The 24,582-nt window shown below is 49.1% G+C and overlaps 7 protein-coding genes across 7 annotated transcripts; 6 read left to right on the top strand and 1 right to left on the bottom strand.

Annotated features, from left to right (window-relative positions):
* Positions 1 to 1,582: 1,582 nt before the first annotated feature.
* ONS95_001140 (uncharacterized protein) lies at positions 1,583 to 3,367 on the top strand (the record flags this gene model as incomplete). Its single annotated transcript, XM_058494325.1, has 5 exons — positions 1,583 to 1,741; positions 1,819 to 1,855; positions 1,915 to 1,982; positions 2,049 to 2,422; positions 2,554 to 3,367. The coding sequence occupies 5 exons, from the start codon at positions 1,583 to 1,585 to the stop codon at positions 3,209 to 3,211; spliced, it is 1,296 nt and encodes a 431-aa protein (XP_058364528.1). The 3' UTR covers positions 3,212 to 3,367.
* ONS95_001139 (uncharacterized protein) lies at positions 3,362 to 7,161 on the bottom strand. The gene is made up of 2 exons (XM_058494324.1): positions 5,402 to 7,161; positions 3,362 to 5,356 (listed from the first exon to the last, which is right to left on the bottom strand). Exons 1-2 carry the CDS (start codon positions 6,182 to 6,184, stop codon positions 3,866 to 3,868), a joined length of 2,274 nt encoding a protein of 757 aa, XP_058364527.1. The 5' UTR covers positions 6,185 to 7,161; the 3' UTR covers positions 3,362 to 3,865.
* Positions 7,121 to 10,912, top strand: ONS95_001138 (uncharacterized protein). Its single transcript, XM_058494323.1, has 3 exons — positions 7,121 to 8,813; positions 8,868 to 9,329; positions 9,377 to 10,912. The coding sequence occupies exons 1-3, from the start codon at positions 8,587 to 8,589 to the stop codon at positions 10,305 to 10,307; spliced, it is 1,620 nt and encodes a 539-aa protein (XP_058364526.1). The 5' UTR covers positions 7,121 to 8,586; the 3' UTR covers positions 10,308 to 10,912.
* Positions 10,913 to 12,827: 1,915 nt separating this feature from the next.
* ONS95_001137 (uncharacterized protein) lies at positions 12,828 to 14,938 on the top strand (the record flags this gene model as incomplete). The annotated part of the gene is made up of 4 exons (XM_058494322.1): positions 12,828 to 12,833; positions 12,892 to 13,031; positions 13,095 to 13,842; positions 13,892 to 14,938. 4 exons carry the CDS (start codon positions 12,828 to 12,830, stop codon positions 14,936 to 14,938), a joined length of 1,941 nt encoding a protein of 646 aa, XP_058364525.1.
* Positions 14,939 to 15,818: 880 nt separating this feature from the next.
* On the top strand, positions 15,819 to 17,998 carry ONS95_001136 (uncharacterized protein; the record flags this gene model as incomplete). Its single annotated transcript, XM_058494321.1, has 4 exons — positions 15,819 to 16,436; positions 16,520 to 16,654; positions 16,735 to 16,859; positions 16,915 to 17,998. The coding sequence occupies 4 exons, from the start codon at positions 15,819 to 15,821 to the stop codon at positions 17,996 to 17,998; spliced, it is 1,962 nt and encodes a 653-aa protein (XP_058364524.1).
* A 709-nt stretch (positions 17,999 to 18,707) lies between these two features.
* ONS95_001135 (uncharacterized protein) lies at positions 18,708 to 20,940 on the top strand. The gene is made up of 2 exons (XM_058494320.1): positions 18,708 to 19,652; positions 19,705 to 20,940. The coding sequence occupies exons 1-2, from the start codon at positions 19,212 to 19,214 to the stop codon at positions 20,692 to 20,694; spliced, it is 1,431 nt and encodes a 476-aa protein (XP_058364523.1). The 5' UTR covers positions 18,708 to 19,211; the 3' UTR covers positions 20,695 to 20,940.
* Positions 20,941 to 22,486: 1,546 nt separating this feature from the next.
* On the top strand, positions 22,487 to 24,295 carry HEX1 (woronin body major protein; the record flags this gene model as incomplete). Its single annotated transcript, XM_058494319.1, has 1 exon — positions 22,487 to 24,295. The coding sequence occupies one exon, from the start codon at positions 22,487 to 22,489 to the stop codon at positions 24,293 to 24,295; it is 1,809 nt and encodes a 602-aa protein (XP_058364522.1).
* Between the last annotated feature and the right edge of the window lie 287 nt (positions 24,296 to 24,582).

The raw sequence follows: 24,582 nt of genomic DNA, 5'->3' as shown, positions 1-24,582 counted from the left end.
ATCGAGGGACAAAGTCAGCAATGTGATTGCAATGTGATTGAGGAAAAGTGAATACAGACTTTTCTGTTGGTGCACCACCCAAACATTGCACAATCGAGGGACGGCGGCATGCAGGAACACCCCCCAAAGGACCTCGTATCCCCCCTCCCATCTCCCATTTCCCTCCTCCCAGCTCCGGCTCTCGGAATCTTCAAAGTCAAAATCAGCGCAAGACATCTCACTTCAAAACTCTAAACGATTGGCGGAACAACCCGACTACGAACGCCTTCCAGGAATCAAATCCTGCGCCTGCTGCAACTCATCCATTCGGGTCAGTAGTAGTGGTGCCGAACGATCGGAGATCTTTTCAACGGCCAGTAGTTGTGCCTAGCCAGGAAACGTTTCCCCGTTCGCCCAGCGAATGGCGCGCCCCTGAAGCTTATGTGGCCAAGGACTGTCATCCAGGAACTAGGGGGCGGGGAATGGAGTTGCTCAAGATTTTACTGGGGTTGACCCGCCGCACATCCACTTGTACGCTTATTCTCACCTGCTTCTCTCGGCAGATGGGCTTGCTGTTCCGAGGTCTGGACTGCGCCAGATATTAAAGATGTGGATCTGGATTTGGGGATCTGGGCGATTGATTGATTGATTGATTGATAGATGAATGGATAAAAGAGCTGGGATGGGGGCGGGGGAGGAGCTTGGGATGAGTGGGAAATGATAATGAGCTCGTTGTCAGAACCGTTGAATCGGTCGGACGATCGTCAGGACCCACGGTTCGCAAGCCAACAAAAGCGTCAGTTCGCATATTCTCGGTAAGATCCGATTGTCTCAGCACCAGTGATGAAGCGAAGTAACATCAACATCCAATGTCACTGTTGTTTCTGAACAAACTTCTCGTGTCTGCAACTTCACAGAAAAACTTATTTCAGATGGATTTTCAACAAGTTCTCGGCTGGGTAAAAAGGCAAGTTGTACCGGCCCCAGTAGTCCCATCAAACCTGCATCCCGCAGATTGATTACCTTTCCTGCCTCGTCGGGGCGTGGCGTGTCTACAAGGATATGTGCCTGAATCCCAATTTCACAACTCCTTCAACCCAATCAAAACCTTTATCTATCGCAAGGGGAGAAACCCCTAAAGCACTATCCAGAAAACAAACACGTTTTTCCAAGGTCCGTTCGCTTGGCCCGCAAGGATGTGTGTTACTTTCCTGCAGCGGGTTCTGCAGCTCATTCAGGGCAGCTACTACTTCGGAGAGTCCAGAAGCACGATTCTAGTACTGTACTTAGTAGTAGTATGCAAGATGCGGTCGCTGTCAACGCCGAATGCCCTTGTTCACACATCCCACCCATGGTTCTTGTCTCGCTCCTCAAAGTATCAATGTTTGGGTTACACTAACCAGGGCTGAACAGCCTAGCCGGTGACAAGAAGGACAAGAAACATATGAGACTCCTTAGCGGCAACAAGACTTCTAAGGAATTTACATATGAGTGCTTGTCCCTGTTTCTCCGGATGCGTCGCTCGTTCTTGCAGTGACACGCGGATGCCATCTGATTTCATCTGATTGATTTCAGATCTTCCATTCCATCTGTAAACGGCATCATGGTTGTCGATAATTCGGATCTCCATCATGGGGACTTTGAGAAGACCGCTGTTCTCATCTTTCTCTGCTTGACGCCAACCTTCATCTTGGCTCGCTTTGTGAGTAGAATTACTTCAAAGCAGTTGGGCATTGATGATTGGGCTGCGCTGTCTGCGTTTGTAAGTTTCACTTTCATCTTGAGAGGAATGTGATGTGAGCTGGATAGACCACGAGCTGATAATCTTCTGCCTTGTAGGTTTTTACAATGAATTGCAATAGCGTAACACTTGCTGGTAAGTCCTGATACCCAACTTCGTGTAACCAGTTCGAAATACTGACCAGGTATCAACAGCATTTTCCCATGGCTGGGGACGTCACAAGAAGCACCTTCTACCAAGACAAATCCAAATATGTCTGATTGTAAGTCCAACCCCATCCCATTCAAACTTCACATTTCAAGATTCGAGATTCTAACACCCCACACAGCTCCACTGGGTCTTCCAAATAACCTACAAAATGGCCGTCGCCATGAACAAAGCCTCCATCCTCCTCCTCTACCTGCGCATCATGCCCCAGCGGTACTACCGGATCCTAATCTACTCACTCCTCACCATAGTAGGCCTCTTCGCCATCTCAACCACCATCGCAGGAATCTTCCAATGCATCCCCGTAGACAAGGCTTGGAATAAGAAGAAGCCTGGGCATTGCTACAATCTGGTGAATGCGTGGTATACGAATGCGGTGTTCTCCATTACGACGGATTTTCTGATCTTGATGCTGCCGATGCATATGGTGTATAAGTTGCAGAGGGATATGAGGGAGAAGTTCTTGCTGTATTGTGTTTTTGGGTTGGGGTTTTTGTAAGTCTTCCTTTCCTTCCTTCCTTCCTCTCCTTCCCATATCATTCAAACCCCCAACCGCACAACCCCCCTACCCACGAGAAAAAAAACCAAAAAACCCCCAGCTAACACACCCTCTCCCCCTCCCACAGCGTAACATTCACCAGCATAATGCGCTTCTTCGCCCTCAAATCCGCAAAGAATCCCGACACAACCTACGACATAACCTCCGGCTTCTGGTCCGTAATCGAGATCAACGTCGGCGTGATATGCATCTGCCTCCCCCCCCTACGCGCCCTCCTCTCCCGCCAATTCTCCTTCTTCAACCGCTCTAGATCCCGCGTCACCGGCTCGTCTAAAGGAGGCCCTTATAATCATAGTGCTGGGAAGGCTGGAGAAGCGGGGATTGGAAGCAGTGCGCCGAGTGAGTTGGTGACGATTGGGGGGTCGGGGGGGAGGGGGACTCGTGAGAGGAAGGGGGACCCGGAGAGTAGTGAGGAGGAGTTGGTGTATATGGGTGGTTCTGGTGGTCGTGGTATTGGTGGTGGTGGTATTGGTGGTGGTGGTCGTCGTCGTGGAAGTGTGAGGGGTGGCTTGGATGATAGGAAGCGAGGGGGGAGTAGGAGCGGGGAGTTGGATATGGATATGGATCTGGAGGGGGGTTTTGATAGGGGGATTATGAAGAAGACGGAGTTTAAGGTTACGGAGAGGAGTAGGAGTAGGGAGGCGGAGAGTGATAAGGAGTTGGATGCCGAGAGTGTGTTTGGGGAGTTGGAGAGGCCGTGGGAGAGGATTCCGCATGCGAGGTGAGGGGAGGGGGGTTGTTGTACGTTTTCATATATATTTGTATATGAGCGAAAATGGGCGGGACATTGAATTTATATGGATGTTCTCGAATCAAAAATATTTACCTCTTTCTGATCGCAAGTCTTTCAGCAGCAACAAATTCTGTCCGATGTGTGCGTGTATACTTTCTCGCTTAGAAATGTTTAATTGTAAACAAAACCCTTCACTAATCTCACAACACACTTCACAACACATGTTTCTTCACAGGTATCATTCAACAAAGTATCATCATTGTCAACACATTGCGATCTTGCATTTCCTGTTTCCATTCCCTCGCCTCGCCATATACTGGATCTCTATCCCAATGGTATCCTATCTAGTACAGAGAGCTAATGCCCTTCGTCCTGCATGTACCGTGTATCATGCTCATAGCCAACGCAACGTAACGCGAGCGTTGAAACACAAAATTCCGCCGCCCATGCAAACACCACGCCCAGTCTATAGCACAAGGTTCATTCATTACCCATCAGACATTCATCGGTCCATCAATCGACATGTATGTATCCCTTCCTTGCTTTTCTGTCAAGCCGTGCATGTACTTTATACCCAAAAAAACGTCCCAGCCGAACCCAATGCAAGTCATCATCACTCATCCGGTTGCCGTCTACTCCATTCCGCCTAAATGAACGCCCCTCTCGCACCACCTCCTCTCCCACCAGCACCCCTCCTCGGGTCATCATCCTCCTCATCCTTCGGCGGCGGCGGTAACGCTCTCCCCATCCCAGGACTCATCACCTTCTGTTTCCCCGCATCCCATTTCCTCCTCTGCGCTTCATAGAACTCCTCCTCTTCACTCCTGCTCCTCTGCGTATTCGAACCTCCAGCTTCAATCTCCTTCTCCTGTCTTCCAGATCTGGAAGTCAGGTCGCGACTCCCTTCAGAATCGCTGCGCATGCGCGTCTTATCGTCTAGCCATCCCTCACTCTCATCGTCATCGTCATCATCGTCGTAAGGTGGTGCGACGGGTTGGCGGCCTAAGTTGGTATCGCCTTTGACTAGACCCAGGCGCTCTTCCTCGGTAGCTCCCTTGACGGCTGGTGTGCTGCCGCGGCGACTTCCGATGCCTTTGCGAGGAGAGGTACGTGATTGCTGCTGTGGTTCTTCAGAGGCTTGAGCTTGCGATTGGCCTTTGCGGAAGACGTTTTGGAATGAGAACTGGCGGCGGGCGGAGTGAGGCGGTGGTGTAGGTCCTGCGGAAGGATGAAGACTACCCGAGCTGTGCAGACGGGGAGGGTGGTCTTCTACAATAGTGATGTGGCGTTCGCGTTGACCTGCGCCTTCATATTCTGTCTTTCCTCCAGGAAGACCATAGGTAGGACCGACTCCTTGCTCGTCATGTCCGTAGTAGGCATTGTCGCTGCCATCGAGATTACTCTTGTAGGCTGGGATGCTGATCTCGGTTAGAGGAACGGGATGCATTGGACTTTGAACGTGAGGTTGGTTTGTGCTGTTGCGGGATCGTGGACCGACGATCGATTTCGCTCGGGCAAAGAATGACATCGAGGATCCAGTGTTAGGGCGCTCTTCATCATGATCAGAATCTGAGTCACTGGGGAAACGTGACATTCCAAGAGGTGGATGTTGTACAGGCGTGTGAGTATCGAAATCGGGGAATGGAGTAGTGTTTGCACGAGATCGGACACTGTTGGTCCCGAATGTTGTCCTACGTCTTCGGAGACCATCCCATTCAATGTGCTCATTCTCTCCAATGGGTTCCAGATCTTGCTGCTTCTCCTCGTGTAACCGTCTGGCTTCCTCCAATTCGTTCTTATTTCTCACTTGTGAGAAACGTCTGACAATAGCTGCTGCACCTCTGATAGCATCCGCCTTTGGTTCCATTTCTGACTGCTCCTGTTCGGCAATGGTACGGACTTGGTCCAGATCGCCAGAGAAGACCGCTGCGTCTGGAACATCCTTGGCTGATTTCGAAAGTTGTAGAAGAACAACTCCGGCGCAGATAGTGAAGAAGCCGAGAACAACGGTAATGATAGAAGTTGGCGTTCCCTTGAAACCTCGGAAGAGAATTACCGATGTGATGATCGTACAGCTGGTGAAGATAACATAATATGTCGGTGTAACCAAAGCTGCATTGTACAGATTCAATGCTTTCTATTTCTTGTCAGTGGAGTATTCGCAGAGGGGCACAATACTTACATTCAGATATATGATCTCCGTGACAAGTGTGAAGATCACAAAGACCAGCAAGACGTACAAAAACCACTGGTTGAACTGAGGCTTTCCAGCAATCTGTGCAACAATAGCAGCACCCAGACCCTGTGTAGCAACCACGCTCAGACCTCCCATAAGACTGCAAATCGACAGGTACACCATCATGCTCTTCTTCCCGTATCTCGGACCAGCCCAGAACGCGATGACAGCGCAAGCAATGAGTACCACGCCTGCGAAAGACAAGAAGCCCGGCGCAATGACGAAATGCTGCATCTCCTGGATATTGGCGACCGAAGACTCAGACGGTGAGTTCATGGCAATAACCACGGATCCAATGATACACAGAAAACACCCAATCTTCCCCACCATACTCAATCGTTCCTTTAGAAATATGGCAGATAGAATCGTGGTAACCACCACAGACAAGGCTCCCATAGGAGCCACCAGAATAGCATCGACGAAAGCGTACGCCCCAGCATTCATTACCTCCCCAAGAATCATAAGTGTCATTCCTCCCCACCAGAAAGCATTCTTCAGGTATCCATATCCCTCCCCTGCTTCCTCAGAGTATTTCTCGTTTGCCCTCAACAACCCAATCTTCTTCAGCACGAAAGATACGCCGATGAACACGCCCGATCCTATAGCTAACGATATACCGATGGCTTTGTATATGGGCGGTCTGGACTCCTTTACAATCTCTGTGGACGTCTCGTTCGCTCGCGCGTAGATGAGGTTGGCGGCGACGAGGGCATGTGCTGTTTGGTCCATGGCGGCGGTGAACTGAATTGGCGGGAAGCCGCCTAGGAGAGGAAGTAGAAGTGCAGCAGTCTGCGAACGCTCAGCAGCGTCGTTGTGGTTCTTATCGTGGATTCGTAAAGAGGCGTGGTCGTCGTGATATTTTTGCGGATGTTTTTGTTTGTTACCGCAACACCAGCATTAATTTGCGAAGATTATGAATAGCAGCACAGATTATGGGCAGGGACAGTTGGCTGATGTCGAAATCAGACGTCTTTAGCTGCGCTCGTGCGTGTGCGTGTGTGCGATCTGCTACAAAAGATGTTGGGCGAGCAGGCTGGTCGTTTTCGAAACGGTTGCTGCGGGAGAATCTGGTGGTTTGTTTGGATGTGCAACGGGGGGCGAAGTCTTGGTACTAGAATAGGTACAGGGAAGGATGTCGTGGAGGTCTTCGGCCGTCAATTGTGTTCGTAACGTCGTAGAATCAATAGATTGATATGTGATCGTAATCAGGCTTGCTTCTCTGCAAAGATTGCGAGTGCATGTAGAGGCTTTGAGCTGAGCTGCGTGCTGGACAGATACTGGTGGAGTGGCTCATGTGGGTTGGCTCAGGACCTCAGGTTGGGTTGCACTGCGTTGGTACGGGGAACTTCTGGCTGGGTCTGGATGGGGTCTTGGCGGGCTGGCGGGCTGGCGGGCTGGCGGGCGAGCGAGCGTCGCAATAATAATCAACAGGACGAGGCTGTGCAGGATTTGCTGCACCACGATGACTGCGAACCACGGGATTGGTGCAGCATAAAACTTGCGGGCGTGATTCAAGCTGAATGGTGCAGATGGCAGAACAGACTCCCAGTGGCTCATTATTGGAAGATCGAGTGGCTATCGTATCGAAAAGCTCTCAACTGGGCAATCCCCGTCTTGAAGATTGATCCGAAGATCCACCATGACAAGGAAGGAAACTTTCGCAAGACATTCATTCTTGTCTATGTCCTTTGTACTGTATGAAATAATCGCATTCTCCATCCCCTGCACAGTGATGAAATAAATGTAACCTTTTTTCAAGTGATTGAGCCCCCAGATCTCGATTCGCAGCGTCAGTCCCGCGCCAAACCTTGGTTGACAGGACGCCGTTGACGATGGCGACAGCTAAAAATACTGCGCCGACACCTGCAGTAGTGGTCCCGAAACAGGGACTTGACCACTAACGGACGCTAACCTGCCCACCTTTCCCACCCAACAACGGTCATCCTATCACGAAAGATTCCAACACCCAAGACATCTCCACCAGCAACCAAAGCTTGAACAGCAAAAACTCAAAAGGTTCGTTCGTATCCAAAAGATCGCGCGTCGTCGCAAGCTTTCCAAACTTAAGACTCCACTTTCTCGCCTTCTTTCTAAAAAGGTTTGCAATGCCAAAAAGCTATCGTGGAGACATAAACAGCCAGGTAAATAATACAGTAGTATCTCTCAACAACGAGATTCGAGCCGGAACATTTCCAGCCCAGCACAGCTGATCCCTTGCACGTTTCCGCCGATGTCCCTCTGTCACGCAAGCACCGCCACCAACAGCTCCTTCTGCTACACAGGCTGTTCGAGAATTCTGAATCCTTCAATCAGCATCTCTCCTAAATTCAACCACGCGCCTCGGATCTTGCCCACCCTCCACGCTTCTCCCATCTCCTTGCCGGCCACCAACGCAGACTAATTATTCTATCAGACGTTCCGTAACCGACTATCAAACCCTTCTTGTGATATGATGATCCGGCGCGTGTGGTCACTCGAATCGGTTCATTGACCACTGATATCACGCCTCTGTTTAAGCGACGATTTGTGATATGAGGATCGAGGAATGATTTTCGGGGTCTGATACTTCGCCAAGGACGACGCAACGCTCCTGAGTAGGTAGTGAAGTGTTCGGGGTAAGGGGAATGCTGACTCGCCACCACTTTTGAGTTGACTTGCAGTTGGGACGATAATATCACGATGGCTTTGGCCTTTGAGATTCGTGTTCTTTTGGAACGTTATTATGCGCTCCAAGGCCCGCGGATTTTAGATTGGGATGAACCTGAGGTTTCAAGCCCCAACCCATGGCAAGTAAAGAGTCTATTCCCACAGCAATCAACCAGAGACCAGTTTGAAAGGGAGATAAGAACCATAGAAATGAGAACGGGTTTCCAGTCAGATTTTGGACCAGAGAATTAAAGCTGCTCACACATATCCCCCGCTTCAGCACGTTTTCTTGTTGTGCATTTTGTCCAATCAAATCATGATAGATTGAAGTCACGTGGCAATCTCACCCTGTGAAGCTGACATGACGTCCCTTCCATTTCAACATTTATCTCACTTGAGCATTGTGTCTCTCGTTTTGGTATCTTTTCGATCACACTTCTTGTGTAGCGTCCGGGCCAATAGTTATACTTTTCTGTTTGGTGAAGATGGCTGCAAATAGCAGTTCCGTAGATGGTTTGGTAAGCCAGGGGTTGAGCAGCAGGCACACACTCTTCCTGGCTACTGGCCTGGTAATAGGTGTACTCATTCGATGGTACACATCCAATTCAAGCGTAGATTCAAGAGAGCCTCCCATATTCCAACCCAAAGTGCCCTTCATCGGACATCTTCTCGGTATCATGCAACTCGAAGCAGATTACCTCCAAAAGCTCTGGTAGGTGCCACTATCCCAAATTAAACCACAACTCAGACTAAAACACACATCCAGCGAGACAATCCAAAAACCAATCTTCACTCTCAAGATCTTCTCGACCAGAATCTACATCATCACCTCCCCCGACCTCGTGCAAGCGGTCTATCGCAATGCCAAGACATTGTCGTTCGATCCCATCTCAACGTCAGCATCAAAACGCGTCTTCCAGATGACAGACCGGCAAATCAAACTGCTTCAAGCCAGTGTACCTGGTTCTGAGGACGGAGACGAGAATTCTATAGGCAAATCAACATCCAAACTTGCCCATTCGGTCTTGCAACCTAGTGCGTCATTGTTCCAAATGAATGCTCGAGGACTGGACAAATTCGCTACTTTTCTTGATGAGGTTGGGACTCAAGTCCAGGAGGTTAATCTTTACGAGTGGTTGAAGCGGCGCTTTACCATCGCGACTTCGGAGGCGCTGTATGGACCTGTCAATCCAATATCGGAAGATGAGACTATGATGCAGAAATTGACGTATATATTCCTACCCAATTTGACATCTTCTATCTAACACTTCCCAGTGACTTCGAATCCTCAGTCGGCCTTCTCTATCTTGACGTTCTCCCCTCAGTAACCTGTCCCACTGGCCATCGAGCTCGCTCAGCCTTCGCAGCAGCTTTCAAGCGCTACTACGACGGCAAGCACAACATGAAAGCCAGCGACTTCATCCAAGGACGATTCTCCGTGCTCTCAGATGCCGGTCTAAACAACGCCGACATTGGAAGTTTCGATATCGGCATCCTAATGGCCGCAACAATGAACTCCAACCCAGGACTCTTCTGGCTACTCTCCTACATCTACACGATCCCCAACCTCCTCTCCTCCATCCGCTCAGAACTCACCTCCATAACAACACTCACAACCTCCTCAGACAACGGCTTACGCGAAGCAACTCTCAATATCAGCCTCCTGCACCAGAAATGCCCACTGTTGATCAGCACCTGGCAAGAAACCATGCGTGTCAAAGCCGCAATAGTATCGAGTCAAGTCGTGGTAGAAGATACCCTCCTCAACTCAACATACCTCCTCAAGAAAGGAAGCGTCATCCAAATGCCCTGCACCCCAATGCACACCTCTTCATCCAACTGGGGCGACTCAGCAGGTGATTTCTCGCCCTCGCGATTCCTCCCGTCATCGATCGAAAGTCTTAGCAAAGACGACAAGAAGAAACGCAAGCAGGCATTTACGCCGTTTGGAGGCGGTACGGTGTTGTGTCCCGGACGGTATTTCGCGACCTCGGAGATTGTGGGTGTGGCGGCTATGTTGGCGGTGGGGTTTGAGATTGAGGGGGCGAGGATGTTGGGTGTTAAGTTGCAGGTTATGAGTGCGCAGGTCAAACACCCGGACGGGGATTTGAGGGTGAGGATTAGGAGAAGGGAGGGGTGGGAGGGTGTGAAGTTCAGGTTTGCGGGTGGGAGTGGAGATGTGGGAGAGGATATGGTCTTTGGATGAGATGTTGGGTGGTTCAAAAGCGAGTGTGGAGGAAAGATGCTGATCAGGTGGTAAACTATGGAGTTGGGAATTTGGTGACATGTTTGTTGTGCTGAGCTTCAATTGAAAGGTGTAATAGATCAGAAACAAATGATCAATGCGAAATATACTAGAGAAGATATGTTTGGCCCATACAGAACTCTACAATGCTATCTAACACCAAAGCTACTTGATTGGGATGAGTGTTGAAAGTTAGAAAGTAGCCAAAACAACAAAACAAATAAATAAACCCAAACCCCAGAAACCAGTTTTCAATGACTCATTTTGTGCAGTATGGAAATCTGGAATCTAAACGTTAATCCAGCAGATGAGATACGTGCACTCATGAAGTATACCAATGGATCGTAGGCGCAGGTGGGCGCGACTCGTCCCACTTTGGTTCTCCTCTGGTTGTTGAGTTTGGGGAAGTGGGAATTCCTGTCGCTTGCTCAAAATCTCCAGATTTCCTTGCTGTCGAAGAGTTTGCGACGTGCAACAAAAGTTCTGTACGCGGCCGCTAGCTCTGTGGAATGGAAGATTGACAGCCCGGTGTTGTGATCGCGGTGAATTGGGGTCGCGAGCGAATTTGTGTTCTGCTCTTGGTCTTGGGCTTTTGAGGAGCGGGAAGCTCTTCGCACCACCACCGCCATGATAAATTCCTACTTGGGATACTTGTTCAAGCATTCATATCTAAACTTTAAAAGTGCAGTGTGTAGACTGCAATTTCTGTCCTTGCTTAAGCTTTCAAGCTCTCCATGTCAAGAGCATACCTACGCAGCTAGAAACAAGAACAAACCCCAGAACGAGACCGCCTTCCAATCTCCACTATTTCGTTCCTCTATTTCGCAATCGCGCATTCATCTATATTGAGCAAATGTATACACCTTCCCATAACAACTCTATATGTAGTATTGTGCGGTACGTATGACTTCTGTTGAGTGAGTAGTTTTGGTGGCCCAGTCGGTGGTGACTCGTGAACCCGGCTCACGAGTGGGAATTTCGCTTAGGTGGTGATCGCGAGATATTCTCGAGCAGAAGGGTATGCGACATGCAACAAAACTTTGCACGCGGCCGCTAGCGTCTGTTTTAGTTTAGTGCGGTCGGACCGGAATTTTCATTCTGCGGTGATTTTGGTGGCTCTCGAAAGTGACATGGAAGTCCTCCTGATGGAATATGATCCTTTGGCAACGTGGAAATGGAGGTGATTAGGATGCATTGATCTTGACTACAGAAAATACTGCATTGAGTTTTCACTCCATGGACGCTCGAGATTGAGAGTGCAACGTAAGTGTTGAAGACCAACCGTAAAGACTATATATCTGATTCCAGGAGTTGCCTGGAGAGGAACCAAAAGTAAACAAATAGAGAGATGGCGCTTTCCACCTTATGTATTGCGCGTTGGTTTAGGCGTCGCAAACCGAATTCCAAGAGCTCACGATGCGCAATGATCTACTGTGGTCGAGCTGCATTCTGGTACGTATTACTCGATTGCGTATGTCTTGTGACAATTATTGTTGCGGTAGCAGGTAGGTAGGTAGTGACTGCAAATGCTCTTGGGATTTTCGCTTAAGGTTATCGGGAGATCTACTTGAGCAAATTCACCTTCGTGCGACATGCATAGGTACGGACTTTTCGCTTGCTTGGAGTACGTGTCATAGGCAAATGAGCTCTGATTTGGATTAGGTATTGGGGTGGTCTGTCATGACTCAGGAGTATGAACAGTTTGCAGTCTGTCTATCCGGGAAGATTGCCGCCATCCTCGGCCCCGCCACCATATGCAAATCTCGGCATGCCGACTGCGGGGTAAAAATTGTGGAGGGCTCGCGGGGTAGACTGAGAACGTTCCGAATTCAGCTTTTCTGAGTAAGGATAGCGAGACAAGAGACGACTCGAGCTGCTACTTAACAATTCTTATGTGAAGGCGTCCAAATAGTGAGAGATCAGCGGCCCAATATTGCACAACTCAGAGCCTCTTATATTCATCTATGCTGAAGCGAAGAAACGATTGAGAATCTCACTCAATTCTGTGCTTACCGCGTTTAAGGCTGTGTGGATGTATGATTAATACGGTTGCATGGAGATCCAGCTGTCACACCTTGGTATTTCATGCATACAAAAATCTCTAACTATAGAATTTAGCAATTGATCTAGTTTACCATCTCTTGCTCCAACCTTGATTGGTTGATGGTGATCACAAATATTAAGGTTTCCGTTCCGAACATGTCTTCGGCATGCCGACCACCCACAGCTTGGAAACGAGCTAGAATCAGGACTCAGGTCCCAAAGTCAACCCAAATACATCTGTGCAACGCCGCCATACACATCAGTGGGGTCCTTGGCAAACTTACCTGGAATATAAACCGGGCGGATGATATTATCTCGGCTTGATGAGGGGGTTTAAAACAAACCCGCTCCCTTCCTCGAAGCTGTGTCCAAACCCTCATCAATGACCAACAAACATTTATAAACCTCCAAACAACACCTAGAAAATATACCAAAATCATGGCGGTCAGTGAGGATCTCACAACCTATTACAGAGATAGATGCTAATCCTATATGCTAACAGGACAAATGGACAACCCCTGTCGCAGTCGTGGGTGCTGGCCCAGTCGGCTTATTCACCGCGTTACGTCTTGCAAAGGCAGGTATCAAAGTAACAGTCTTTGAGAGTGGGAGCGGTATTGATCAGTCTCCTCGAGCAGTCGCGTGAGTTCCTACCTTGGCGTGTACCTTGATTCTGAATAGGAGCTGATCTGATGCTCTGGAAAGTTACTTCCCAGCAGTCTTAGAGGAATTCTCGAAGGCGGGTATTCTCGACGAAGTCGTCGCCGCAGGCGAAGTCAACACGGAAGGATGTGAGTGGAGAGATGGGAATGGAGGCGTGATCTACGAACTCAATGCACCTCCAAACGATCCCAACTTTGTCGTTTGCTTGTCACAGCCAGAGTTTTGCTCGGTGGTCCTGGAAGCTCTTTTGAAGACTGGCAATGCTGAGGTATTGTTCAACCATAGTTTTAAGAGACTGGAGCAGGGCAATGAGTCCGTAAGTTACTGGATCCAGGACCAAGCCAACAATGGCGAAGTGCAAGGCACGTGCCGTTATCTCGTTGGAACAGATGGTGGCCGCAGCACCGTGAGGAGGTCTATTGGTGAAAGGCTCGAGGGCTATACCTGGGAATCACTACAATTTATTGCCGTCGACTTCCAGTACGCTCTCAAAGAACATGGCTGGAAGCCAGCAAGCTACATCGTGGACCCGGTAAATTGGGGTATCTTTGTCAAGCGAGGAAAGGGTAAAAGCTGGCGATTTGCAACAGGAGTTAAAAAGCAAAAGTCCGAGAGGACAGATACGCTCGATGAAGCCACTATCAATGTGGTCAAGGATCGACTCGCTCATCTCCTCCCTGGAGAGACGAGCAACATCGTGTTCGAGCGTTTTGCACCATACACGATCCATCAGCGCTGCGTTGGTCGCTACCGAGTGGGTAACGTGTTACTGGCCGGAGACTCTGCTCATGTGAGTATCCTATTTATTGATATATCGCAATCGCTGACAGCAAGATTAGCTCAACAATCCTGTTGGCGGCCTCGGCCTCACGACTGGCCTCCTAGATGCTGCTCATCTTTCTGGGGCCTTGCAGCAAATCCTGCTTGAAGCGGGAAGCCCGGATTTACTTGACATATATTCTGAGAAAAGACGTGCCATCTTCCGCGACCTTACAGATCCACTCAGCACCGAGAACGCATTGAGACTCATGTCCGAGAATCCGATTCACGTGCAGAAGCGTGACGAACTATTCACCACAATGCGAGACCCTCGAGGATTTCCTTCCATAATTCAGACTGGATTGGCGGATTTTGCGCTCAGCTCAACATCCAGCACAAGATTTGACACAGTTCAAGAGGTAACATGGTTTATATCTGTCACCAAGCCTGACGGGTGGGCCAATGATAAGTTCCAACACGAGTACAAGACCGTCCATCGCAGCATGACGAAGTCGGCTGCTGAACATGGCGTACCTATAAGTCAATACGTACAGCTACCAAACGCTATTGTTGGCCTGCAAGACATAGAGCGACCTGAGTGGGACTATGTGACTTGTCTCACATTTCCTAGCTTGTTCGTGCTCCACGCCGGTTTCCAGAATGCCAATTATCGTGCTACGGCCGGTGAACACATCTTTTGTAAGCTCGACCAGAAGGGCTGTGTTGCCCGACAGGTGGGCAAGTTTGTCCGTGGAGGAGTAGTGAAGATTGGTCGAGTTGGTGCCATACGCGCACTAATCTTCCACAAGAGGAAAACTGGGACTGACGAGTACTTGGAACCATGGTTTCAAGAGCGGGTAGCCAAAGGCACACTCCTTGCGGCCAGGGATTCTAAGGTTAACGCGTACACTTTGTGGGAGGATATGACGCCGAAAAGCACCGAGTATCTCTTTAAAGACACCCAGTTCGCTGCTGGATCATGGGACGGCTACAAGGCAATCGAGGCATTTGATATCGTGGATGAAGCTAGCGCTGCGGCTTTCCTCGAGCGAAATAGGCAGGAAATCGTTGGGGAATCACCGGAGATGATCACGATTGTTGTCGGATCGCCTGATGTGGTTTTCTAGCCAAGTTGTCGGTTTGAGTAAAGAAAGATGGCGAGAAATTTCAAACAGTTTCCTGAGAAGCCACCCCTGATCCCACCTGAATCGATAGAATCCTTGGCGCCGGGAGGGTCTCGGATATGTGGGGGAGGGGGCGGAGGCGGATGCGGGAGACCGCGTCCAGCACGCCCACGCCAATCAGTCCCGAACTTCTCTAGGTTTTGTAACTTTCAGATTATTTTTAACCTTGAACCTGTATCAGACATAACTTGAACTTTCTGTGGGCAATGAAATCCGATCGTTGCCATCCGCCTATTCGATCTGCACGATAACAGAGCTTTCATTCGTCGTTCATGCAAATAATCATACAGAGGCTGCTCCGATCCCACTACCATCAGGAAGGACTTCAAGCATCGCATGGGATATGAGAAAGCGCTCGGCTCATAATGAGGCCTCTTCCCGTGAGAGTCCCTCCAGCAAACGGCGCCTTGCCACCCACGCCCCTCGCGCCTCGCAGGCTTGCCAGGGCTGCGCGATATCCAAAATTCGCTGCGATGATCTCCTGACTTGTAGAAGTTGTCGAAAGAGGGCAATACCTTGTGTCAGATCGTCCCATAACGATAGAGAGAGTGGGAGTGGCCAGAGCTCAGCACAGTCCCAGGGAGAAAGCTACCTCGCCCTGGCTGAGCTCGTCCCCCAACACCATGCCGAACCAGTGGCCCCAGATTCTGATGCAACTAATGTATCCATATTCGAGCCGGGTGACAGCGTGTTATTGAACATACCTAGGGAGCCTCCATACCTTGATCCAGTCTCTGATATGTCCCTTATGTTGGATGATCCCTATCTCATGGATGGCATCTTTGATCTCTCATTCCCCAATTCTCATGATTGGCCTGGAATCATGGTCCCCGACCCTTCTCACTCTGGCCTTCCACTAGGCGAGTCACTGATCAACCGTCCCGTCGGGAATGGAGACTGCATACTTCGTCCGCTCTCAGGTCCTACCATAGTAGAACGGACAGCGTCCACCAAAACCATAACCAGCATTTCCGACGAAGCAGTTCAAGCCTATGACGCCACCTTGGGCAATTGGCGTCCAATGCCAGATGGAAATTTAGCGGTGGATAGAGCTGCCCTCTCTATTTCGCCTGATGAGCAGCAACGCATGAGGGGATCCATGGGCCATTTCGATCCCACCGTCATCCCTGAGGCTCTCCCTACCTGCCGTAGGGATGAGATTGTGGTCATCATAGCAGAATTATTTTCGAAAATGCGGCCACCCCAGGCTACTCCTTCGTTGCCCTCGGTTGAGATTTTTGACGAGTTGCTTAAGATCTTTCTCACGACACAGAAGGATCAGCCGCTTGGGTTTGTGCATGTTCCAACGTTCAGCCCATTACATTGCGACATATCGCTCCTGATGGCTTGTATTACAGCTGGTGCCATTTTTTCTCCAAATCTGGCAGCTCACAAGTTTGGTATAGCAATGGTAGAGCTTTCACGCTTTATTCCTCTTCTCGTAAGTAGATCCTTGCCAAATCCAACGAGTTTGGTCAATTATGATGTGTGTTCGCTACTAATCACAGTTTCGATCATTCCAAGGTAGATCAAGAGAATTATCTAGCTCGCAGCGTATCTCACATTCAGTCATATATTATTCTGACGGATGTCGCACTTTGGAGCGGTAATAAGAGGAAGTCTGAGATCTCGGACGTCATGTCTGGGTTTCCCGTCACAGTACTGATGAACCCATCCCTTGCTATTTCCTTGGCGCTACCTAAAACTTTAGATTTGGAACTGACGACATCTCTTCACAGATGATGAGACACGGTCATCGTTTCATAGCATCGAACTACCCGCACATCAGTCCATCCCCTGAACTGACAGCGGAGCAGCTGGACGAAACTTGGAAACGCTGGGTGGATCAAGAGTCAATGAAGAGGTAGGCATTCTTCTTACTGAGACTTCTTCAATTCCTGATCAACACGTTATTATAGGACTGTCTTTCGAAGCTTGACAGCCTGCACGCAACGTGCCATCGTCAGAGATGCCCTGCCGCTAATATCTTGCCTTGAGGTTTCGACCCCGATCCCAGAGCAGTCTGAGCTCTGGTACGCCAATTCTGCTGCCGAGTGGAGGAATTTGTACATTCGTCTTCAAGCATCCCATGAAGAGCGAAGGCTGTCACTCACAGACTGTCTTGCGGATGTCACAGCCATACAGACGATGCCGCCATTACAAGATGACGATTTTGCGAGAATGGCGGTAGCAGTTTCTCTATTGTCTATGGATGTCCAGGACCGACGTCGAAATATAGTGTTTGTAGCACACTGTGACGATAGATGGTCGAATCAGCAAGCTTTTGGTCCACCAACGGCTCAACATCTGGCTTCATTCGTTGATGAGATAGGGGGTCTAGTAAACAGTGAAGGCCCCAGGCCCAGAACGACGGCAGCTACTGCGCTCATGTGCGAGTTTCATGGCTTCTACAACGCGACGCCAACCTATCTGATAGAAGCCCTTCTAGGAAGCGAAAGACACGTGAAGGCTCGAGACGCCTTGCCTCAATTAGAACAATGGCGACAGACACGACAAGCGAGAACTGCGGTCTGGCATGCTGGGCAACTTTTTCGGATTGTTAGGGCAATCAAGCCAAGAGAAAGAATAGACTTCCAAGCTTTCGTCCTATTCCATGCCGCACTTTGTATCTGGGCTTTTGGCATTACGGGTAGATCATCGCCAAACGCCAAAGCAAAGGCACAGCATGAAGTTGATCAGAGTGGAGGGGGGAAAATCAGGCTGGACGGGCTTGAGTCGCTCGAGACCCAGCGTTGGATCAGCCGTAACCAAGGATTCCCTTACATTCCAGATAGCAGCGATATGATAGGAATGCCTAACCAGGACACGAGTTTGATACCAATTTGTAGCGACGCTATGTCCGGTAATGGCTTCATCTCGCCGCTACTAGATGCACTCGAACAATGCTTCTCACTTCATATAACTGGACGACGATACTCACTTCTACACAACGCTTGCCATGTTCTGAAAGCTCTAGCACGGGGTCCTAACAGACCAAGTTAGCAGCGAAATGGATCATCAGAACTTCAGTGACTGTAGCAGGGGGCAAATAGGGGGAGGGGCAATCCGGTCAGGTTGACGGACCCCTTTCGGAACCGAACCAGGGACCATTCGGGGAGTTGTATATATTCTCTACCATAGACACTCTTTTGAATATATACTTCTGAACACCCTTGAACCATTATTTTGCACACCACATATATCGATATACACTTCTTCTTTGTTTACCGGTACGATACCAACAATTCTTGTTGTGGTAGTAAGTTGTAAACGGGATGGGAATTTCGCGTAAGGTATCGCGAGCTTTTCTCGAGAATATTCACCTTCTTTGCGATGTGCAACAAAACTTTTGGGAGCGGCCGCTAGCCGGCTTAGCGAAGTCTACACGTGATAAACCCCATCGGGTGGCATAATTCTTGGAAGCCTATATAGGTAGTTATTTTCAGATCATTTATTCTCGAGGAGTATAAATCTTGCTGTGAAATATGGATTCGTCAGATAAATTGACTCATGAGTACCTATGCTTAGAAGCTCCATTTTGTCACGTGGATATTGGGTTGAAGAGCTTTCTGTCTTGCTGTATTTACCCTGGGCTGCCAGATGCAAAAACCACTGGACATTGAGAAATAGGATTCAGTTCTTTAAAGCCACATCGATAAATATGTCGGTGGTTCTGTGAAGCCGGAATCGTCGAAGCTGTTCTGGTGTTGGTGGGGAGGATATCCTCCAAGCGAGGTTACTGTTTACTTCCCATTCTCGTTCGAGGATATCTCCACCCAAGTCACCTAGAACTATCTATCATATGAGCAAGCGATCAGATATCCATATGAAATTACTATTCTCCGGTCTCCTAGGATCGCAAGATTGTTTGGCGACTCGATTCTCGAGTCAGGTGACGACGTTCCCGACAAGGTTCCCTCGAAACGTTGAAACGCTCGTAGCCTATGATACAAACTGGAGTATCTAGCACCAAACTTTGATATTGTCTTGGCTGGGCTATGAGTTATTAATTCTTCTAGTGAATGACGTACAGCCGCAAACAACCCCAGAGAATTTGCGGATGCTAAAGACCAAAGTTCGCCACACGCGAAATCGTCAAAATCGATCCTTGGAATCGTTCTGCCTCAACAACCATACTTCAGATCAAGAGAGAAGAATAGGAATAGCTAGTCTAGCTTAATCACGTGAGGTTGGTTGAATTAATCTCTAGCATAGAATGAGCCTCATCCACACTCTTCCTCGCGTAGATCTTCCATACCTCACGATTACGATGACCGGCCATTCCCACGATGTGGAGATCGAACTTTTCGACAACAGTTCCGATGATGGAGACAGTCCCCGACATACACCAAACTCACCAACTTGTATAGAGGAAAGCCGATCTCCAAGCCAAGATCTATCAGAGGACTTCAGAAGCTGTGTTGAGGCACTTACGCCTCGACAATCGGTGGAGGAAGACATTGTCCACGACAGGCCAGAAACTTCTTCGGCCGAGCATGGGAGAGAGGTCGAATCATGTCCTACTTTGTCGAGTTCAGCGAGATCTTCTTTGTCCTCACAGGAAGGGAGTAGTGCGGCGACACTTCGGCCGACTCGGACGCTGTCACGAGAAGCAAAGAGAGATTCGAATGAAGAGGAGCATTCGTCAGGGAAGCATGTAAGATAGAAATTAGCTTCCATGAGAAAGCATAGACTGAGATGTACAATAGTCCTTAGGAAATGTCCATCGCATCCAGCCCGAACCATCGATCAAGGTTTCCATGGCTGAAGACTCGTCACCTGACAGTGCAAGCCCAAAACTAACGAAGAGCTTGGAACCCATCTATATTGGAGGTCTTAAAGTCATAAGAGAAGTTGACAGTGATTCTGCAAGATCACCAACAATAGGCAGTCCGACCGTGCCAACTGCTGTGGCAGCATCCAGAAAGCAGCAATCGCAAGGTTCCATTACTTTGCTTGACAGCTTTGGAAGGAGTGTCTGGGTCCATCGTAATGATGAGGAAGAAATGGATGAAGTGCGTGTTGATGAGGATGGAAATTATTATGTGTTTGGACAAGGAGGGTTCCGAGTCCGGCTGAAGGAGGGTCAGATACAGTCTGACAACACTTCTCAGCCGTTCTGTATCAGCAACGGACAGAAGATCAACATACGTATGCGCGTACTCTCTTATGCTCTTGTGCACGATGCTAATTCTCATTCTGTAGATATCGTTCCAGACCTTCTGAGAACTTCTGCTCTGCAGGATCCCAGACCAGAAAACGATGGCACCATAACCCCTCGGACAGAACCAATCGTGAACAACAGAAGCGACCCTCTCCCCTCACCACTCCGAAATGTCACAAGACCAGCAAACATCAGAACAACAACTCAAAAGACTCGTCTCCAGCATTCGAGAACTCCTTGGACGGACCTCTTTACCGGCGTGGCTGAGAAATCGAAGAACGCCACCACGTACTTGACCAAGGGTGCGCGCTCAAAGATGAGGAGGTCGCCTCCTCAACCTGCACAGCCATCACGGACGCAACAACAATCAACATCACGAACTACAAGCCGGACGTCATCTGCTAACAAGTCGGCAGTGGAGACAGGAAATAGTAGGGAGACACGGGGGAGACGAGTGCCGTTCCTTGGACAAGTGCCGAGGATTCCTCCGGTTGGGAATATTAAGAAGCGTGTTATGTCCAGGAGACATTATTGAGAGACTTTTTTCCTGCCGGCATATTGTAAATAGAGTTCAATATGAGCCGATGCTGAACTATGCACTCGGAATGTCGGTTATGAGGGAGTTCGTTGCCAAGGTGATGTATCAATTTGAGGATAAGAAAGCACCACGGTTTGCTCCGGCGAGAGAGAAACTTTTCAATACGAAGCACGAGGAAGATAGAGCTTGACTAGGAGCGAGAATCTGTTGCCCGACTGCCTTTGGTGATTCCTACAGGGTCGTGCACACTTCGCGACTCCGTGCGAGCCGACGGGGATAGGGGGTGGGTGACGTCACGTGCGGCAGTGTTCTGCTCCTGCTACATGCTTTCCATCTTTCCTATATTATTGTTCCGGCTGAATATATTCCAGGTTCCTCTTACTTTGCGATGAACACTTGAGCTTACTCATTCAATCAGTGGGTAGGTTAAGGAAAGGGCGTGAATCTTGAGGCGGCTGCGTCACGCTGCTTCTCTTTACCTTCGTGGTGCTTTAGGTGCTTGGTGCATCCAAACTTCAGGTTTACTCCTCCGTTGTCTTCCTCGCTTCTGTTTGTCAACACGGCTACCTTGATCGGTAGAGTCCGCTTCCACATAAAAGAGGGTGGCCACAGATTTTCGAACCCTAGCTTTGGTGGAAAGTTAAAGATTTTGTACTGTAAATAAACAAAATCTCCAGATTTCAACAGTAAAGGCTCTAAATGTGGCTCATTTTAAAGGCTTCTATTAGAAGACTGTTACTCAGTTAACTAATTAGATCTGATTTAGAGTTTACTAAGGCAGAAGTAGCTAAAATCATCAAATCATATCTCTTAGATTAGAGACTAAGTTATAAAGTCTCTGAGCAACAGAATAGCAACAGGCGTCCAACGGGCGTCAAACCCTCGAGGGTTCGGAAATCTGTGGCCACCCTCTTTTTACCAGTTATTATGGCTGCTGTAGATTCCCCAGCCATGCACATGCCAGCCTCCCAAATTCCAGTCACCTGGCATACTCCGTACATTCCGTGCCAGCCTGTCATCGCGCATGGGATTGACTTCTCTGTGGCCGCTGGGTCAATACGAGCATTGAGATCCCATGTCCCTATTCGACGCAAGGTCCCGCAGCTAAATGTCGTGGTACTCCGATCCCGTCCAACGGAAGTCAGATGGTGGCTATCGCTAATCACAACCCCCCTTTCTATCTGCACTACACTGACTGCACTGCACCTGAACAAATGTCACTGTAACGTTTCAGAAGCGAACATCAACTACAATACCTGAGCCTCCACGCCGGTGGAACGTTGAACTTGTCGACGCCCAAAAAGATGGTATCTCAACTGAGATTCCGTCTCGAAATATCCTCAGGTAAATTTCCATAGCATTCCATGACGGCTCTTTATCCCCCTACCTGGATTTGACTTTGACGTGCACAGGGTGCAACGTTGAAAGCTTGCACTCGGGCAATTCCTGATTTGATGGCTGCAAGGGACTGGAATTTGCCTTGTTGGCGCAGTGAATGCGCAAATTTAGGTCATACAGGAACTTACGATATCCAGTAACCAATCCATGGGCTCGCACTGCCTTGTTTGTACAAAGCTACTTGGTTTACTCATATGTTTAGCCTTCCGGACGGCATTGTTAGCTGCCCGCCTGTGCCCAGTGCCCTGCAGCCTGCCATCCAGGGAGCTGAACATCCCTGCCTCACCATCCAGCAACAAAGAGATCGTCAGTACTAATATCCCCAGCTTCTCGTCCGATTTCATTTTCTTTTCTGCGCATATTGCTGTGCACTTTTCATCAACATCACAAAATGGGCTTCAATCACGTCACCAAGATCGTTGCGATTGTTGTGGGTGTCTCGGCAGGTGTCGTCAGTGCCGTGGCCGTCAATCCACTGCCGGCGCCAACATCCATAACCTGGGGAACATCTGGTCCGAGAGCATTCAACGGACGAAACCTTCAACTGACAGGCACAACAAACAAAATTGTTTCGGATGCCTGGGATCGCGCCTACAAAGCAATTGGCCTTCACTGGTCCCCCCAAGCAACAGAGGCCCCAATCGGGACATTTGCTCCATTTCCAACTGCTGTTGCACAGAAAGTGACCCGCAGGACCACAACTCTGAACTCGGTGGATGTTCAAATCGCAGACACCAAAGCCCCCCTTCAACACGGCGTCGATGAAACTTACACTCTTGATATCACATCTACGTCTCAAACTGTCAGCATTACAGCCAAAACCATCTGGGGTGCGCTCCACGCCTTCACGACGCTGCAGCAACTCGTGATCGCGGACGGGCATGGCGGACTCATGGTCGAGCAGCCTGTATCTATCAAAGATGGACCTCTGTATCCTTATCGAGGAATCATGATCGATTCTGGGAGGAACTTCATCTCTGTCAAGAAGATTTATGAGCAGATTGATGGCATGGCCTTGTCCAAGCTGAACGTGCTGCATTGGCACTTGGTCGATTCTCAGAGTTGGGCCGTTCAACTGTCCTCAGTTCCCTCGATGACCTTGGATGCGTACTCACCAAAGGAGATCTACTCGCAAAATGATATCAAAGATGTCATCAAATATGCGACAGCTCGTGGAGTACGCGTTATCCCAGAGGTTGACATGCCGGGTCACGCATCTTCAGGGTGGAAGCAAATTGACCCCGCAATCGTTGCCTGTGAGGATTCTTGGTGGAGCAACGACAACTGGCCACTTCATACAGCCGTCGAGCCCACTCCTGGTCAATTGGAGATCTTGAACCCAGATACTTACAAAGCTGTCACTAAGGTCTACAACGAGCTCAGCTCCGTGTTTTCGGACAACTTTTTCCATGTTGGTGGTGATGAAATCCAGAAAGGCTGTTACAATTTTTCAACAATCACCATGGACTGGTTTAAAGCTGATTCATCTCGTACTTATGACGATTTGCTGCAATACTGGGTTGATAAGGCTCTGCCTATATTCAAATCCTCGCCCAACAAAGATCGCAGACTTGTCATGTGGGAGGATGTCGCCATCGGTGCACCACAGGCACACACCGTACCCAAAGACGTTATCATGCAAACCTGGAATTCGGGGCTCGAGAACATCAAGAAACTCACCTCATCCGGCTACGACGTAATCGTCTCTTCCTCAGACTGGTTCTACCTGGACTGCGGTTTTGGAGGTTTTGTTGGCAACGATCCCCGCTACAACGTCCAGACGAACCCAGACGCGGCAACAGGAACCCCCAATTTCAACTATGGTGGCGGCGGAGGCAGTTGGTGTGCCCCCTACAAGACATGGCAGCGAATCTACGATTATGACTTCACGAACAACCTCACGACTGCTGAAGCCGCACACGTGATTGGAGTGACGGCTCCCTTGTGGGCAGAGCAAGTCGATGATCAGGTCATCAGCACGAAGTTTTGGCCGAGAGCTGCAGCTCTGGGTGAGTTGGCGTGGTCGGGCAATAAGAATGCGGCGGGAAAGAAGAGAACTACTGAGTTGACGCAGAGGATTCTGAATTTCAGGGAGTATTTGGTTGCTCTTGGCGTTGGGGCTGCTCCTTTGATGCCGAAATACTGTCTGCAGCATCCGCATGCTTGCGATTTGTATTATGACCAGACTGTGGTGCACTAGTTAATTGCTGTAGTTTACTATAACGCAGAGCAAATTTATAATAATTTTCGGTGTTGAAGTTTTGAAATATGCTTGCCATAATTCGCAATGCTTGTACACCCATTTGGCTAAGGCTCTGCTTCGTATTGGCATCAAATAGATACCATCTCATCAAGACTGCCATAAGTTGTTAGTGCGATATCCACATCCAAAAGAATCCTCTCGACTGTCGGTTTCAATTATGGAATTACCTCGGGATCAAGAGGACAAGCTTGGAGAAAGAGATGGGTTGGCATCTGATGCCCAAC

This window comes from Cadophora gregata, assembly GCF_030347475.1.
Source record: "Cadophora gregata isolate MNR1 chromosome Unknown scaffold_1, whole genome shotgun sequence".
Classification (NCBI taxonomy): Eukaryota; Fungi; Ascomycota; class Leotiomycetes; order Helotiales; family Ploettnerulaceae; genus Cadophora; species Cadophora gregata.
Note: the sequence above shows the minus strand (reverse complement) of the source record. Positions and strands in the feature narration are given on the sequence as shown.